The 16,495-nt window shown below is 42.8% G+C and overlaps 1 protein-coding gene across 6 annotated transcripts in view; it reads left to right on the top strand.

Annotated features, from left to right (window-relative positions):
- The window catches only part of CAPS2 (calcyphosine 2), a 160,614-nt gene that overhangs the window by 3,687 nt on the left and 140,432 nt on the right, over nt 1-16,495 (top strand). For all 6 annotated transcript variants that reach the window (XM_073559988.1, XM_073559993.1, XM_073559992.1 and 3 more), the window contains exons 3-5: nt 3,244-3,287; nt 11,418-11,463; nt 13,710-13,826. In XM_073559988.1, the coding sequence (XP_073416089.1) occupies nt 3,244-3,287; nt 11,418-11,463; nt 13,710-13,826 (207 nt within the window). The remainder of the gene's footprint in view (nt 1-3,243; nt 3,288-11,417; nt 11,464-13,709; nt 13,827-16,495) is intronic.

Below are 16,495 nucleotides of genomic sequence, written 5' to 3'. Positions count from 1 at the left end.
TTACCACAAGGCTCTCTCCTGGCCCCAGTGTTGTTCAACATTTTTATAAATGATCTAGATAAGGGAACTGAAGGTAAACTGATCACATTTGCAGATAAAAGGATTCAGAAGGATCTAGATAAGCTTGAACTATGGGCAGCGACCAATAGAATGGCACTTAACAGGGAGAAATGCAAGATTCTACATCTGGGCAAGAAAAACAAAAATGACATATAGAATGGGAGGAATAGAACTAAGCAACAGCAAGTGGGAAAAAGACATGGTTATACTAATAGATCACAAACTTCACATGAGTCAACAGTGTGATGCAGCAGCAAAAAAGCAAACAGATCTAGGATGTATTAAGAGAAACATAGAGTCTAGATCATGTGAAGCAATTATCCCCGCTACTCCTCCTTGGTCAGGCCTCATCTGGAATACTGTGTCCACTTCTGGCCACTACAGTTTAAAAAAGACATTGAAAAACTGGAGCAAGTTCATAGAAGAGCTACCAGGATGTGACCGGTCTGCAAAGTATGGAACGGTTAAAGGATTTGGGAATGTTTAGCTTGCAAAGCATAAGGCTATGAGGAGACTTCACTTCAGATATTGGTAGACAGCTATTATTTCACAATGTAGAGAGATCATTATGATACTATTGAGCAGGGGGTTGGACCGATGACCCACGTGGTCCCTTCCAACTCTACCATTCTATGATTCATCACATAGATCATGCAAATATCAGCTACTTTTCTATGATGCAGATGGAGAAAAAAAGTCTCCATCTTCTCCGTTCTGTGAATCTGTAGAAATCAGATGTCATCTGAATGCAGTCCGATGGTTTCCATACACTCATTGATTTTCATGGCTGAGTGCAATCCAATGTTTTGTCAGATCACACTCAGACCGAAATTGCTCTTGTCTGCACCTGCCCTAATAAGAAGATTGAAACACTCTCCGGTCAGGAATGGGCAATCTGTATCACGTAACATCTATATATTTTTCTATGAGATTGGCACAGAGTGCACATTTTTATCTACTGACGTCTCAAGGACATGTTTCAAGGTCAGACAGCTAAGACTTGTACTGCTTTCTAGAATAAAGACCCTCATACACATTAGATTACTGCTGGCTGAACCAGCCGATATCGACGTGTTCGGCCAAAGATCTAATGTCTATGGGGGCGATGGCCAACTGATGGTCGGGAGAGATGTCAATTACGCATGTTCAATGTCAGACTGCCGATCACATTGTTCTCTCAGAGATAAACTGGCTGATGCGTCAGTCTGCGTATGAGATGGCTGTCTGCCGAGATGGCTGTCGGCCAGGATGGCTGTCGGCCGAGATGGCTGCTGGCTGAGGCATTGTTCGCCCAACAGCCATCTAATGTGTATGGCCAGCCTAGAGGGGTAGTGGACCTCCTCAGATTGCCATTTCTGCATTGTCACTCGGGGGGGCGGGGGGTGCCAAGGGTCCATTTTAGTCTACAGGCCCTACCCATAGTGTCAGTTTCCTAATCACCCTAATGAAGCCCCTAGTTTGGTCTTCAGAATGACTTGATTTTTTTAAAAACTTTAACTTTTTAATTTTGTAGCCTTACGGGCCTTTTGCAGCACAATCTGTAATTTTGAATGGCGGCCTTTTGGGTTGCAAAAAGTTATTTATATTTTTTAGTTTGGAAGTGGGTTGAAATTTGACTGAAATTCCACCATATTTTTAAAATGTGCCAAGTTTCTGTGTTGTGGTTCCGGCCATACTAAAGACACATTTTTTTCCATCTCTGATTTCTTTCAGTGGTCCCATTTTAGCATACAGATAATTTTTAGATCAATTTTAGGTTGATGGGAAGAACAAAAAGGCAGCAATTTTGGCACTTTTAATTTTACTTTTGTATGTTGCTGTTTGTGCTGGATAAATGATGAGTTAAAGAGCACCTGACAGCTGACCCACCTGACCCACGGGCAGCATGTATCCGGCACTGGCTGTACGTCTCAGCCAGGTACGTCTGGTTTGGAAACGCTGCAGCGTTTCATCGAAGACCATACTTTTGTAGTCGGACAGGCGGGTCCCCGGCGGCTTCTTCCCGCCTGCTGTCCTGGAGTGACAGGTCTTTGTCTACATGTGCGTATAGGGTGCAATTTGCCTAGGACACCAAAATGCCTTGTACGACCCCTTGATTGGGTAATTTTCTGCGACCTATACAGACTGGACTCTGAGATTGTGTCACTGCTCATATTATTATGAAGTATTTATCCCCTAGTGAAAAAATAGGTAATGACGTTCAGATTCTTGGGTGCTAAAAGGATTGTTCCCTTTCAGTGACATTTCTCGCCTGGCTGCATATTCTTCTTAATAAAACATAATCGCCTGCCCCAGGTCCAGCAGCAAGTCTCCGCCGCTGCTTCCGCTGGCACAGCCTCTGAGCTCACTGATTGGCTGTTGACGTGATGATAGCACTGCCACCAATGCCAGACATTAGGAGCAGCAGCAGAGACTTGCAGGTGGACCTGGGGAAGGTGAGCACAGCAGTATATTTTTTTATAACTAACTGCAGCCAGGGTAGAAACTAATTGAAAGGGAACAAGCCCCTTAAGTAATCATCGGGACAAGGACCTTTTTCCTCTGATTGGAGTGGTGGTCCAACATGCTCACTGCAGCTTTCTTGGGACTGCTGAAGATAGCTTAGTACCGCTCTTGCCTACCTCCATCAGTCCCATAAAGAATGAACAGAGCGGCAGTGTCCATGCATGACCTCCGCGCCTTACACATGGGGAGCATGCCTAGCAGGAATTGCCTGACCTGTGGATAGGGGGTAACTCCCTCTTACCGGAATACCCGTTTAAGTTTGAATGTAAATTGTGGTGCTTTATGTGAAATGTTTCTGGGAGACGCCAGAATAAAAAAGGTATCGTAAAGTTGGAAACTTATCAATGATCCAGTGATTGAGCTGTACTGATATAGTATCGGAAATCCATCCACCTTCTTACATACCTGACGGTAGAAAAAGCCATGGAGCGCACATCCAAAACTTACGGTATACATTGATCTATTGCCGAAAAGCAAAAATGTACCAAACCGAACATGAGGTTCTTAGATAGCATTCTGACCAGACAGTATGAAGCCCACCGGCACGTCACGGCAAACCTTAGTGAGACCCTGGAATTGACTTTGTGCTCGTATGCCTGTTGTGCGTGCGATATTACCACTTCTTTCTTTTTTTAGTGATCTTGCCTAAATGGCATATTCTGTTTCTCAATGTTGCAGGGTTGGAGCGCACAGTCCCAGGCTGCAGAAACACGGCCTAAAGAGTAAGTACTGCACGGTTAGCCTCTGTCAAAGGGGTTGTCCACTTCTTACCTACTATATTCCTCAGTGTAAAATGTAAATGATATTCCCTGCTACAGAATAATGTTGCCGCCGGGTCGTCCCGACCTTGTGTGACTTTGATATGGTACACGAACCCCAGTAGCTAATGGGCCCTCACTTTCTTTGGATGAACTTCGGACGTTTGTGGCCGCTGATTGGTTCCATGTGGCACAACAATGTCATGCAAGCTCTGGCAGCCCTGGGATCAACATTATTGGAACAGTAAATCACAGAGAAAAACAAGCGATCAAAGAAATCCGACCAACAAAAGATGTATAAGAAACATATAAAAATTTATTCAAGGAAACACAGAAAAACAGGACAGGAATTAGAATCATGAGTTGACCATGGTAGCGTGCAAGCGAACAATGGGGTACACATGGAGTAAAAGGACCTATTCGGAACATCAATAGAAGGCATATAGCTAGATGTATAATTGAAGAAATAAATGCCGGTTCCTAACAAGGTATAATAATACGATCAAACAGGACAAGTACATAAATAAGTATTATAAGCAAATAAACAATAGCAGACTTAATACCTGTTATGGTTGTATGTAGCGGTCCACTCCAGTATACCCCCCCCAACGCACGTTTCGGCAGATGGCCTTTCTCAAGGGGTACAGGGAAAAGAGGAAGTAAGGGGTATTTAAGACAGAATCAACCAATCAATCCAAGGATCATACCCATGTGATCAATCACCAATGGTGCACGTGTATCAAGGTTCCACCCAACCATAGCATCCGTTGTCATGGCTACATCCCATGGAACAAATTTATTCATATGGGTAATAGTAGACAGACTATCTGAAATAGAGAGCTAACACATAAATAAACACCTCCAAGATGGATCTCTTTATTGGGAATCACTGCTAGCATAAGTAGTAGCCACCATTATTATATTGATCAGCGCATTAAAACCTGTGTATCGTCCAACAAAGATGACATCATCGTTGGTGGAATCACATGAGTCGTCTTCACTTACTAACAACACCCAATACGGTACAAGTATTGGTGACCGCAGCACTAATCATGTGACTATCGTCACGCTGCCGGGGCTCCTCCCCTATTGACGTCACCGCGCCGACGCGTCCACCTTTCATGACGCAAGTTGCCCCGACAACCAGTGCAATACAAGTATTGGTGACCGCAGCGCTAGTTAAGTAACCATCATCACGCTGCCGGGGCTCCTCCCCCATTGACGTCACCACGCCGACGCGTCCACCAATCATGACGCAAGTTGCCCCGACAACCAAAACAATGGGCGGCGGCGGCAACTCCAGCGTCATAGCTGTAACCACCCACAATAGGGAGGAATCAAAGAAATCAATGACTCCTCCCTAGCTGTATCAGCCATGGCAACGCGTCCACTCATAATGACGCAGGCGTCACCCCGGCAACCAAAACAGCGGGCGGCAACGGCATCAATGTGACGTCAACTAAGTGACTGGCCACAATGGAGATGCCGAGAGGCGTCCGATGTGAAGGAGACAGCAGTGCGCATGCGTACAGAGCGAACGTCATCCAATGGCATAGGGTATAACAGCCATAAACCTAAACAGAAACAATATAGGAGACACGCAGATTAATAGCCCGGCGCCGCCAGACAATAGTCCTAAAAATAGCGACAATAGCGATGGACAGCACATGGTAACAAAATAAACTAGCAAAGGCGGTAATAAAGCATAGACCCAAGGCATAAAAGATATATATATGTATACAATGAAGATAACTCCTCAAAACAAACAAAAACACATAAAGAAGCAGAACATATATATATAGATTTCATAACAAAAATAGTCCTGCTATCGTTATCTTCATATGATAATATGCCGACAGGGAGATCCAGACACCCAGAGGGATAAAACAGTGGAGATGTTCAGCCGAGGGAACACAGATACACTAATATGGCAAAGGAAGACTCTGAAAAATAAAACCAAAATTAGAACAAAAACAATAAAAACAATAAGATACACAGCAAACAACCCATGATCAAAAAATGTAAATATAGCCAAACCATCATATATTCAAAAATAGAAACACTTAAATGAAGGGAGCAAAGCTAATAGCCTCGTTCAATCCCTTCGGATGTACTGTATCCAACAGCCATATCCATCTTGTTTCACGTTGCAACAGTCTCTGAGTTAGATTGCCACCACGAACCCCCGGATTGATAATATCAATCCCGCGAATCCGTAGTAGAGACCCATCGCAACCATGTTTGAGTTTAAAATGTCGAGGTATTGTCCTGAGTGTGGAGGGATCCTCCTGGCCGGCTGCCGCCTGTATGCCCAACACGTGCTCACGAACACGTGTCTTCAATTGCCGCGTAGTCATACCAATATAGATCAGGTTACATGGACATAGCGCAAAATAGATAACGTAACGTGAGGTACATAGAATACGGTTGCGAATATTAAATGTCCGAGTCCCTGAGGAATTGAAGAACGTGTCCGTTCGCTCAATGTTGGAACAGGCGACACAGCGGCCACAAGGAGCACACCCACACACAGGACGAACCGAACTGAGAAAATTCTGTTTAGGTTCAGGTTGATAATGACTATGGACGAGATAATCCTTGAGATTCCTTGATCGACGGATAGTGACACTTGGTTTAGATGGAATAAATTTGTTAAGAATAGGGTCCGTCTGCAGAATGGGCCAAGCCTTTTGAAGACAGCCTCTCATTCTAGCAAATTGCGCATGGTAGTTTGTAATAAATCTGATCTTATTATCAGTTTTAGTTTCCCTCTTCTTATATAGCAATGACTGACGTGTAGACCATCTTGCACGGTTAAAGGCTTTCTTAACAGATCTCCTACTATAGCCTCTCTCAAAGAACCTTTCCGAAAGGTCCTGGGCTTGGACTAAAAAATCCTGATCATTAGAGCAGATCCTGCGTAACCGCAGAAACTGCCCTATAGGAATAGAGTTGATCAGAGGTTTAGGGTGAGCAGAGGAGGCATGAAGTAACACATTGGAGGAAGTTTCCTTCCTAAGTATTCCTGTCTGCAATGTATTATCAAAGTCTCTCCAAACATTGACATCTAAAAAACTAACCCTGGTCAAATCATAATGATATGTTATATGAATATTCATATTGTTCGAGTTAATTCCTTCCATAAAGGTTGATAACTGAAGCTCATTCCCCTGCCAGACCAGAAAAATGTCGTCGATGTACCGCACCCAAAAAGGGATGCGGTCCATCGACTGACACTGGTCAGACAGGGGGAGGTCCCTCTCCCACAGCCCCAGGAACAGGTTGGCATACGATGGGGCAAAGGAGGCCCCCATGGCTGTCCCCTGGAGCTGTAGGTAGAAGGACCCCATGAACGTAAAAAAATTATGGGTCAGGGAAAACTCGAGCAATTCAATGACCAGGGAGATGATTTCCGTAGGTAAGTTTGACATGTTTAAAAAATAACGAGTAGCAGCCAACCCATCGGCATGTCTTATGCTGGTGTAAAGGGACTCAATGTCACCTGTCACCAGCATATTACCACTCCCGATATGAAGGCCATCAACTCTCCTAAGGAATTCACCGGTATCGAGTAAAAAGGAGGGCAGACTTTCAACGAGGGGCTGTAATTTGGAGTCAATCCAACGATTGACTTTTTCCAAATAATTCCCAGAGCCAGAAATAATAGGACGACCGGGGGGGGCCTCGAGACACTTGTGTATTTTAGGTAATAAATAAAATGTTGCAATGGTAGGTTCCTGTACCTGCATCGTAAGAGCCAATTCCTTGGTGATAACACCATTTTGAACGGCTGTATTAATGATTTTATTCAGCTGTAACACAAGTGAGGCAAGGGGGTTAAACGTCAAACGCTTGTAGCATACCTTGTTAGTTAATTGTCTGAATGCCTCCTTCTCATAGAGGAACTTAGGCCATATTACCACATTGCCCCCTTTATCAGCTGGCTTTAACACAATGTCAGGAAGCCCCCTCAGGACGTCCAATCTCATGCGTTCCTCACGACTAAGATTATCCCTGCCCACACCCCCAGGGATTTTCATAAAGTCCTTAGTAACGACCTGAACAAAAAGATCAATAGCTGCACATGTCGCCAGTGGAGGAAATTTTTTAGATTTCATTCTGATGGATTGAGGAATCTTACCTCCCTCTCCAGTTGTATGTTCAATGGAAAGATCCTCAAGATCCTGCAGGGCTACTTGCTCCTCTTCTGTGGGAAAAAGATTTTGCAAATCTGAGTTGAAAAAATGTCTCTTGAAAATCAGAGATCTAGCAAAAAGATGTAGATCTTTGATGGCCATAAAAGCATTGAAATGAGACTTTGGAGAAAACGTGAGTCCCCTACTCAACAGTGAAAGATCAGAATCAGTTAAAATATGAGAGCTCAGGTTAATTACCTTATTGTTATTATTAGTACGTTCAGGTGATCTGAACTTCATCCGCTTGTAGGGGTGGAAATTCACGTCTCTTACTCTCTTAGATCTTGCTCCAGATCGTGTAGTTATCGATGAAGTAGACCATTCTGAAGAATCACTCATGGAGGAAAGGGAACTCACTGAAGATACTCCATGCATTTTAGGGGCTTTGATATTAAATTTTCTCCAAGCATAAACACTCTTATTTGCAAAATCTTTAGTATCACGATGCAATTTAGAGGTCTGCATTTCATTTATTTTTTTGACACAAATGTCCAGATTCTTTTCAATACGAGATTCATATTCGACAACCTTCTCAGATGGACACAATGCTTTAAAATTACGTTCAGCCTCATCAATCGATTTATCCAAGTCTACAATAAGCTTAGAATTCCGTTCAATCAATAGCTTCAAGAAAACATTAGAACAAACACCACATGCTTCCTCCCATCGACTGATAAAATCATCATCGTCGATAGGGAATGAGGGAATAACCCTTATTCTCAGACCTCTGGGAATAATGTTAAAAGAGACATATTTCTCCAGGAAGGCCCTATTCCACCATATCCTCGTCCGTTTTAGTAACAGTTTCTCAATTTCAAGAACTTGGCTATCAAGTGTTTGATCCATATGTGGCTGTAACTCGACTCCACCTGTCCCGAATACCTGGTCTATTTGTCCGAGCCAGGCCTTCTCTTTAGCTCGAAAATCCATATCCAAAACACCAAAAGAACCTGTGCATAACACAGTAAAATTAATACATAACCATATTAAGGATACTAATCCCATTCAATCAGATATAAATATACCAATCCTAGACTAAAAGTATGAAAAATTGGGATTATAATGAGGGATATCTATAACAGGATAATCGCAAAATATAATAAATCACAGAGAAAAACAAGCGATCAAAGAAATCCGACCAACAAAAGATGTATAAGAAACATATAAAAATTTATTCAAGGAAACACAGAAAAACAGGACAGGAATTAGAATCATGAGTTGACCATGGTAGCGTGCAAGCGACCAATGGGGTACACATGGAGTAAAAGGACCTATTCGGAACATCAATAGAAGGCATATAGCTAGATGTATAATTGAAGAAATAAATGCCGGTTCCTAACAAGGTATAATAATACGATCAAACAGGACAAGTACATAAATAAGTATTATAAGCAAATAAACAATAGCAGACTTAATACCTGTTATGGTTGTATGTAGCGGTCCACTCCAGTATACCCCCCCCAACGCACGTTTCGGCAGATGGCCTTTCTCAAGGGGTACAGGGAAAAGAGGAAGTAAGGGGTATTTAAGACAGAATCAACCAATCAATCCAAGGATCATACCCATGTGATCAATCACCAATGGTGCACGTGTATCAAGGTTCCACCCAACCATAGCATCCGTTGTCATGGCTACATCCCATGGAACAAATTTATTCATATGGGTAATAGTAGACAGACTATCTGAAATAGAGAGCTAACACATAAATAAACACCTCCAAGATGGATCTCTTTATTGGGAATCACTGCTAGCATAAGTAGTAGCCACCATTATTATATTGATCAGCGCATTAAAACCTGTGTATCGTCCAACAAAGATGACATCATCGTTGGTGGAATCACATGAGTCGTCTTCACTTACTAACAACACCCAATACGGTACAAGTATTGGTGACCGCAGCACTAATCATGTGACTATCGTCACGCTGCCGGGGCTCCTCCCCTATTGACGTCACCGCGCCGACGCGTCCACCTTTCATGACGCAAGTTGCCCCGACAACCAGTGCAATACAAGTATTGGTGACCGCAGCGCTAGTTAAGTAACCATCATCACGCTGCCGGGGCTCCTCCCCCATTGACGTCACCACGCCGACGCGTCCACCAATCATGACGCAAGTTGCCCCGACAACCAAAACAATGGGCGGCGGCGGCAACTCCAGCGTCATAGCTGTAACCACCCACAATAGGGAGGAATCAAAGAAATCAATGACTCCTCCCTAGCTGTATCAGCCATGGCAACGCGTCCACTCATAATGACGCAGGCGTCACCCCGGCAACCAAAACAGCGGGCGGCAACACAATCACTGTGATTTATTATATTTTGCGATTATCCTGTTATAGATATCCCTCATTATAATCCCAATTTTTCATACTTTTAGTCTAGGATTGGTATATTTATATCTGATTGAATGGGATTAGTATCCTTAATATGGTTATGTATTATTGGAACAGTGTCGGTGTGGTAGGTACATGTCACTCATTTTTTTTATTACACTGGGTAATGTAGTATTTAAGAAGAGGTTGTGTACGACCATTGGAAAATCCCATTGGATTGTATGTGCAATATAGATTAGAAGTATACATAGAGAATAAAGTTATTACAGATTTATTTAAATAAGCTCTTTTCCCATCATACATTTTATCCTCTTAATATATTGCAGTCATCATGTTATATAGCGTCGTGTACTTACTATTGCTCTTTTTGCCTTTCTACCCAGTTATTTCTTCTCTTTTCTCTGCACTATGTAGAAACAGACTCTTTCCCCTCATTAATCATTCCTGTCTTCTACTCCTGACCCAACTGCTCCGCTCCCAAACCCACCCCCACTAAACCTCCCCACCGCCAGGGACTTTTGCAGTGACTTATAACTCATGCAGGGAAAATTGACCTCTGGTTTATACATAGAAATTCGGCTAAAGTATAGCCTTGTGGTTTTAGGGTCTGCGACTTGGTTACCTTCATTACTGCTTAGATTTACCTCTGAATTTAAAGGGGTTTTCATTCCATGTAATGACGTAATATCACTAGGACATGCCATCACTTACTTCTCTGTGATGGTCCAGCTCTGGAACCCTTATCAATTTGGAAATGAAGGGGCTGGAGTGCTAATTTACTTCAAAATTTTACCTGCAATGTGGCGCATATGACTTGCTTAAAGGGAATCTGTCACCAGGTTTTTTTCTACCCTGAGGGCAGCATGATGTAGGGCAAAGACCTTGATTCCAGTGCTATATCACTTACAGGGCTGCTTGCTGCTGTTTTAATAAAATCCTTGTTTTATCTACTGCTGATCTAGTAGTTCTCTAAATTCTGAGCTCTGTGTAACCTCACTGGCAGGTTTCTGTGTACACTGCATAGGCAGAAAGCTGCTAATCAGTCTTGGTAAGGTTAGAGCTCATGAATATGGAGGACTACATGACAAAAGGTTAATTAGTCCTCTTTGTCAAATCACTGTTTTATCAGTAGATCATCACTAAACTACACTAAGCAGCCCAGTAAGTGACACATCACTGGAATCAGGGTTTCTGCCTCTGTGTCGAACTGCTCTCAGATTAAGTGACAAAATCATGGTGACATGTTCTCTTTAATTATTGCATTACAACTCCATTCAAGTGAATACAGGGACAAACGGCAGCAAAGTCGCCTGTGCAAATAGTCTATAAAAAGCCCACCCGTGTTATGAAAACCTCGAAGGGGCGTATTCTCCGGATTAGTGGGAGTCCCAGAAGTTGGACCACCACTGGCCATAAAATGGGGAAAAATCGGGTTACAGGTAAGAAACGTTTCCCATGTTACACTGACATTCCTGTAGGCCGGCCGGACGAAGGGCATGTGTCACACTTCTGTATTTAGGCTCTATTGTGTGTGATATTCCATGACTGTTTCCCATCTATTACAGAGTACCCTCTCTTGACCTTGGAAAACTTGGAGATTCGGATGATGAGGTAATAAGACAGAGGGCAGACAGAAATGGGCATTGCCTCTTCTTATAAGGAAACATGAGGTTTTAGAAAAGAAAGCCACAAGCCCAACCTGGAGCACGGCAGAAGCCTTTGTGTTGTCAGGGAGCCCATAGACACACCAGTCAGCTTCAGTCAGCGCGGGTGATATGGAGGAACAGAATCTCGCCCCTCCGATCCTGAAGGTTGGGATATACTGGGCCGGGATTTTCTTTGGGTGATTTGAGATTAGAGGATGTGTATAGCAATGTAGCCATTGATGTTAGGGGAGAGATCAGTCACACTATAAAGAGTTAATAGTGGAGAAAGTATTCAGGCAAAGCAAAGTTATTCTACATGACTGTGTTTCTCTATACAGTATATGTATGTATTTGTTATAAGCTAAACATGTATCAGCATGGCAAGTTTTCGGTATAGTTTACTATCTACACTACCTTAAATAAGTCTTTTTTTCCATTTTACTATTTCATTAAGACAGAAGGTAAAGTAAACCTGCATAGGGGCAAGTTTATGTTGGGAGAATGTGGACTGCCATTCACTGCAGACTATATCCTCTCCATGCCAGCCTGTGCCCGCATTGGAAAATCCAGCCGTTATTATTAGACTACACCTGATTGACTCTGGTAATGATGTTGGTTTAGGATATTGCTATGAAAGGAGTTGTCCACTACTCGGATAACCCCCCTCTCAATCACTATGTCTCCCCGCAGTAAAATAATAACACGTGTACTCCCCTCTGGTGTCGCGCCAGCTGTGTCCTCACTGGCTCTTCCATAGCTTGTGCGACATAACAATTAGTGACCGCTTCAATGACCCCTCATTGGATATAATTGTCATCCGGAGGAAGTCAGTGCTGCAGCCACTACCTCACTTCCTCCGGACAACACAGGTGGAATGGCGCCTACAACAGAGGTGAGTGTAGGTGTTCTTATTTTATTGGGGGCAATGATTGAGACGGGGTAGTCTGAGTAGTGGACAACTCCTTTAATGATATTTTTCCATGTAATTGTTAAACTAAACGGAGTCTCGCTATGTTCATGCTGCACTCTTTGAGAGCGGCATAAAGTAAGGGCGGAGACCCTGATTCCTGCTCTTTGTTACTTCCTTGGCTTCATGTTGTAGTTTGTATGATAAGGGTATGTGCATACAACTGTTACACACCTGTTCCAGGTCTGGGCTCTGCTCCCAACATCCCAGTTTTTTTAACTTTGTTGGCTCCATTTCGGGCTTTGGAAGTAATCCAGGGTGCTCCCATGTGTTAATCTTCCTAAGTCCATATAAGGAATACCAAGAGACATACTTGTGTCTTGGTATTAAGACTTTATAGTAAGTCTTTTAGTTTGTCTGTGCACATTTCCTATCTTCAGTCTCCAGGACATCTCCTGTCTGCCTGCAGCTTCCAATGTCACGGTTCCCTTTCTGTGGTCTCCAATACGTCTTCTGTGGCTTTCATGGTATTCAGATTTTTCTACAGTAGTTGCTCCATAGTTCTGTCTGCTACCTGTTCCCGGTCTCCTAGGACTTCTGCTACGTGTCTGCCTGCGGTCTCCAGGATGTCTCCTATCCACCTTTGGGTTCCATGGTATTAAGACTTTCTAGTTACTCTGGAGTTTTGTCTGAGGTCTTCAGAATTTCGCCAGTCTGCTTGTGTCTTCCAGTCACTGAGTTACCTGCCTGCGGCTTTCAGTACCACTGCTACTTGTCTGTGGTCTCCAGGAAGTCTCCTGTAATCCTCACTATTCAGGAGCTACAGGTAGCCCGTCCTCCTCTGTTGTTGGTTGATAGGTTTCTGCCATTGCAAGTAGTAAGTGAGCCAGTACACCGACCCACGCTGATTGATAACATTTTTCCCGTGCACATTATATGCAGTATTGGGGATGGGGTAAGTCAGGGCTTAGAAGTATCACGGACAACATAGCAGAAGCTCATCACTGAGAAGAATAGTGGAGCTGCAGACGATAAGTGTTTTATGAAAACTACAGCAAGACTCTCAGTAATTGACCCAAAGTTGGAATCAGGGTCTCTTCCCCTATTTCAGGCTGCTTTTAGTTTGGGCAACATAAACCTGGTGACCATTTGCTTTTAACTTTAAAAGTATGGCCTCACTATATCGTGACTGTGGTATATTTTCTCCAGATTAGTCACAGAGAAACGTTCAAAAAATTCAATACCAGTTTCCAGTTTGTAGTGTTTTTGGCTCACGTAAGTTTACTGTGGCTTTTTTTTTTCAGGACACTTATGTACCTTTAAGTAAGGGGTACCCAAGATTTGGCCCTCCAGATTCATCCTCGACTGTTAGTTGGGGGACACCTCTGAACACTCCATATGCGCAACATGAACAGAAGCAGGTATGTAGAGCTGAGCTGATGAAGAAACATAGAACAAGACACAGTTACACTCATCTGTGATGCATACAATTTCATATAGTCCTATAATTATATTTTCTATATTTGTTTTTATTTTTAATATTTCGATCCCTTCAGCAGTAAACTACCAATATTTATTATCAGAATTCTGCATTACCTTATTACGGTCAGCAGGTGGAGCAGGAGAACCACTAGTAGAGTAAAGATAACATTATCACTAAAATGGATTAGTCATCAGTGCATGGTGGCAGACAGACACTCGGAACACAATAATTGTTACTTGCTTATGTCACTTTAATGGGGATCTCCTATATTGATTTCCTTTTTCAGGAATCTGAACCATAAAGATTAAACTTCTATTTAAAGAGAAAAAAAAGTCAAATTATTATTGCTTCACATTTCTGATAAAGTGTGGCGCCAAACAGCTGTCTGTTTCCAAGAACCGCCGCTAGACGTTTTAATGCAGCAATTACATTACTAAAAATTGATACAAAAACTTTACCTTTTATGTACATTTAAACTGAAACACCATGTTGCTACGGGAAGTTCACTCTAAAGCAGTGCCTCTCAAAATGTGGCGTGCCCCCTGGTTGTCGGAGAGGTGTGGCGGTGGAGGTAATTCTCTCAGAAATGGTGAAAAGCTGCACAGTTCTTTCTCTTTCTTTAGCAACCCCTGGTGTAGCAACATGGTTGGCTCATTTTACATTTATTTTGCTTACATTGAGTTTAGAACACTAGTAAAAGTTAGATTGATCAATATGTTATTATTGGCTTGGACTTCCACAACAGATGGTGATGTACAGGTATCTCCTAGGTCTTTCTGGTGAAGCCTGGCCATCACCTTGGCCTGTTTAGTGATGATCCAGTAGATCAAGTCTGAGAAACCTCTCTTTAAAGGGATTTCTTAAGCCTTAGCCATAAAGGTTGGGTTGGTGGAGGTCTGCCCACCCTGGGTTTTCCAGCGATCAGAGCATAATGAATGGGATAGAACTGCATCACCGGGCACAACTAACGTATGGACTGGCTGACATTTTGATCTGATGGAGGATCCAGGGGTCAAACATTAGGTGCAGTCTTATGGGCTTTGAAGGCTTTTTTTCCGGTAAATCCCTTTAATAAAATGTACTGCATTGAAGTTCTCCCTTTATTCTTACATTATATCCTTGCTCTTTGTCGTACTGAAAACTACGCTGTAATAAAGCGCACTTGCGGTGCCGGTGATTAGAACTTCTATCTTTATTTCCCATCATCACTGCACACGAGTCTTTGATCTCCGTTTATGCCGCCGACTACTATGGACTCGGAAAGATGTCATTATGATAACACCCGATGGGCATCCTCAGATTTCCATGCGTCACTATGGTTACTTCCACTTCAGCTTTGTATTTCTAACTAGCTTTATGAACATATAAATGAAAGTGCTTTTTGTAATACTAATGTCATTTGCCTGGCCTGCTAATAAGCCTACATGTGATTGGGAATGGGATACAGTCAGGCAGGGTGATACTGGTAAAATCAGGATCTTTCTCATGCACTGTATTGTGACTGCTTCCGTCAGGGGTTGGCCACTCCAGGAAACCCTTGTCCATATATTCGCTCATGAGACTCTTGCTCTGAAGGCACCATTTATAGTCTGGTAAGGTAGGCTGAGCCTGATGACCATCTGATGTGTATAAGGGCTGACTGAGCACCAGGCAGATTGAAGTTAAATCCCTTGAAATAAGAATTATCTGTCTATGGGTTACCGTCCTCCCCAATACAGAAACATGGGCCCGACTGAACCAAATGTAGATATTTATGGGCATGGCTTGGAGCAATGTGTGGATATGCGTGGCCACTGTTAAAGATTTTATGTAACCATACGATACATGGTCTCTGGTGCTGTTTTATGGGAAATACAAATGCACTTTGTCTGGATGGACCGCCATCCTATTATCTGCTGTGGCTTAAAGGGACTCTGTCAGGAGGATCAGCCCTCCTAAACCATCTATACGGGCATGTAGGTCATAGGAAGCTGAATAAAATGATACCTTGATATCTGCAATCTGATGTCTTATTCCAGAGAAATTCACGTTTTTCTTATATATAAATGAGCTGTACTGGGCTGTGTGCAGGACACAGATCTGCCTCCAGAGCTTATTTTACATGAAGAGGGAGCTACCAGTGTGATGTGTAATGGCCGCTCTCTGCTCTACGTATCTCCCTGCATAGTTGTGTGTGATTATAACTGACACATCTGCAGGTTCCGCTATGCTTCAGTTTCCATCTCACAGGCACACAGCTTGGTAATATCATTGTAATACAGCAGAGCTGTGAGAGCTGCAGAAAATGTGTTTGTTAGGATGCAAAGTTCAGTTCTGTCCTGTTAGCTACATGTCTCACACTGGTAACCCTACCTTTCATATAAAATAAGCTCTGGAGGCAGATTCTCAGGGAGCTCTGTATCAGTCCCGTAGATCTTAACAGCTCATTGGCATATAAGAAAAATGTGGCTTTGTCTGGAATATGACATCGGACCACAGATATTAAGGTATAATTTTATTCAGCTTCCTATGACTGACATACTCTTATAGATGACTTTGGAGGCTTTATCCAATTGACAGACTCCTTTTAAGCCACAGTTGATAACAGGGTACTTGGCTGCTCTGGTT

This window comes from Dendrobates tinctorius, unplaced genomic scaffold (genome assembly GCF_039654945.1).
Source record: "Dendrobates tinctorius isolate UK_male_01 unplaced genomic scaffold, ASM3965494v1 ptg000290l, whole genome shotgun sequence".
Lineage (NCBI taxonomy): Eukaryota > Metazoa > Chordata > Amphibia > Anura > Dendrobatidae > Dendrobates > Dendrobates tinctorius.
Note: the sequence above shows the minus strand (reverse complement) of the source record. Positions and strands in the feature narration are given on the sequence as shown.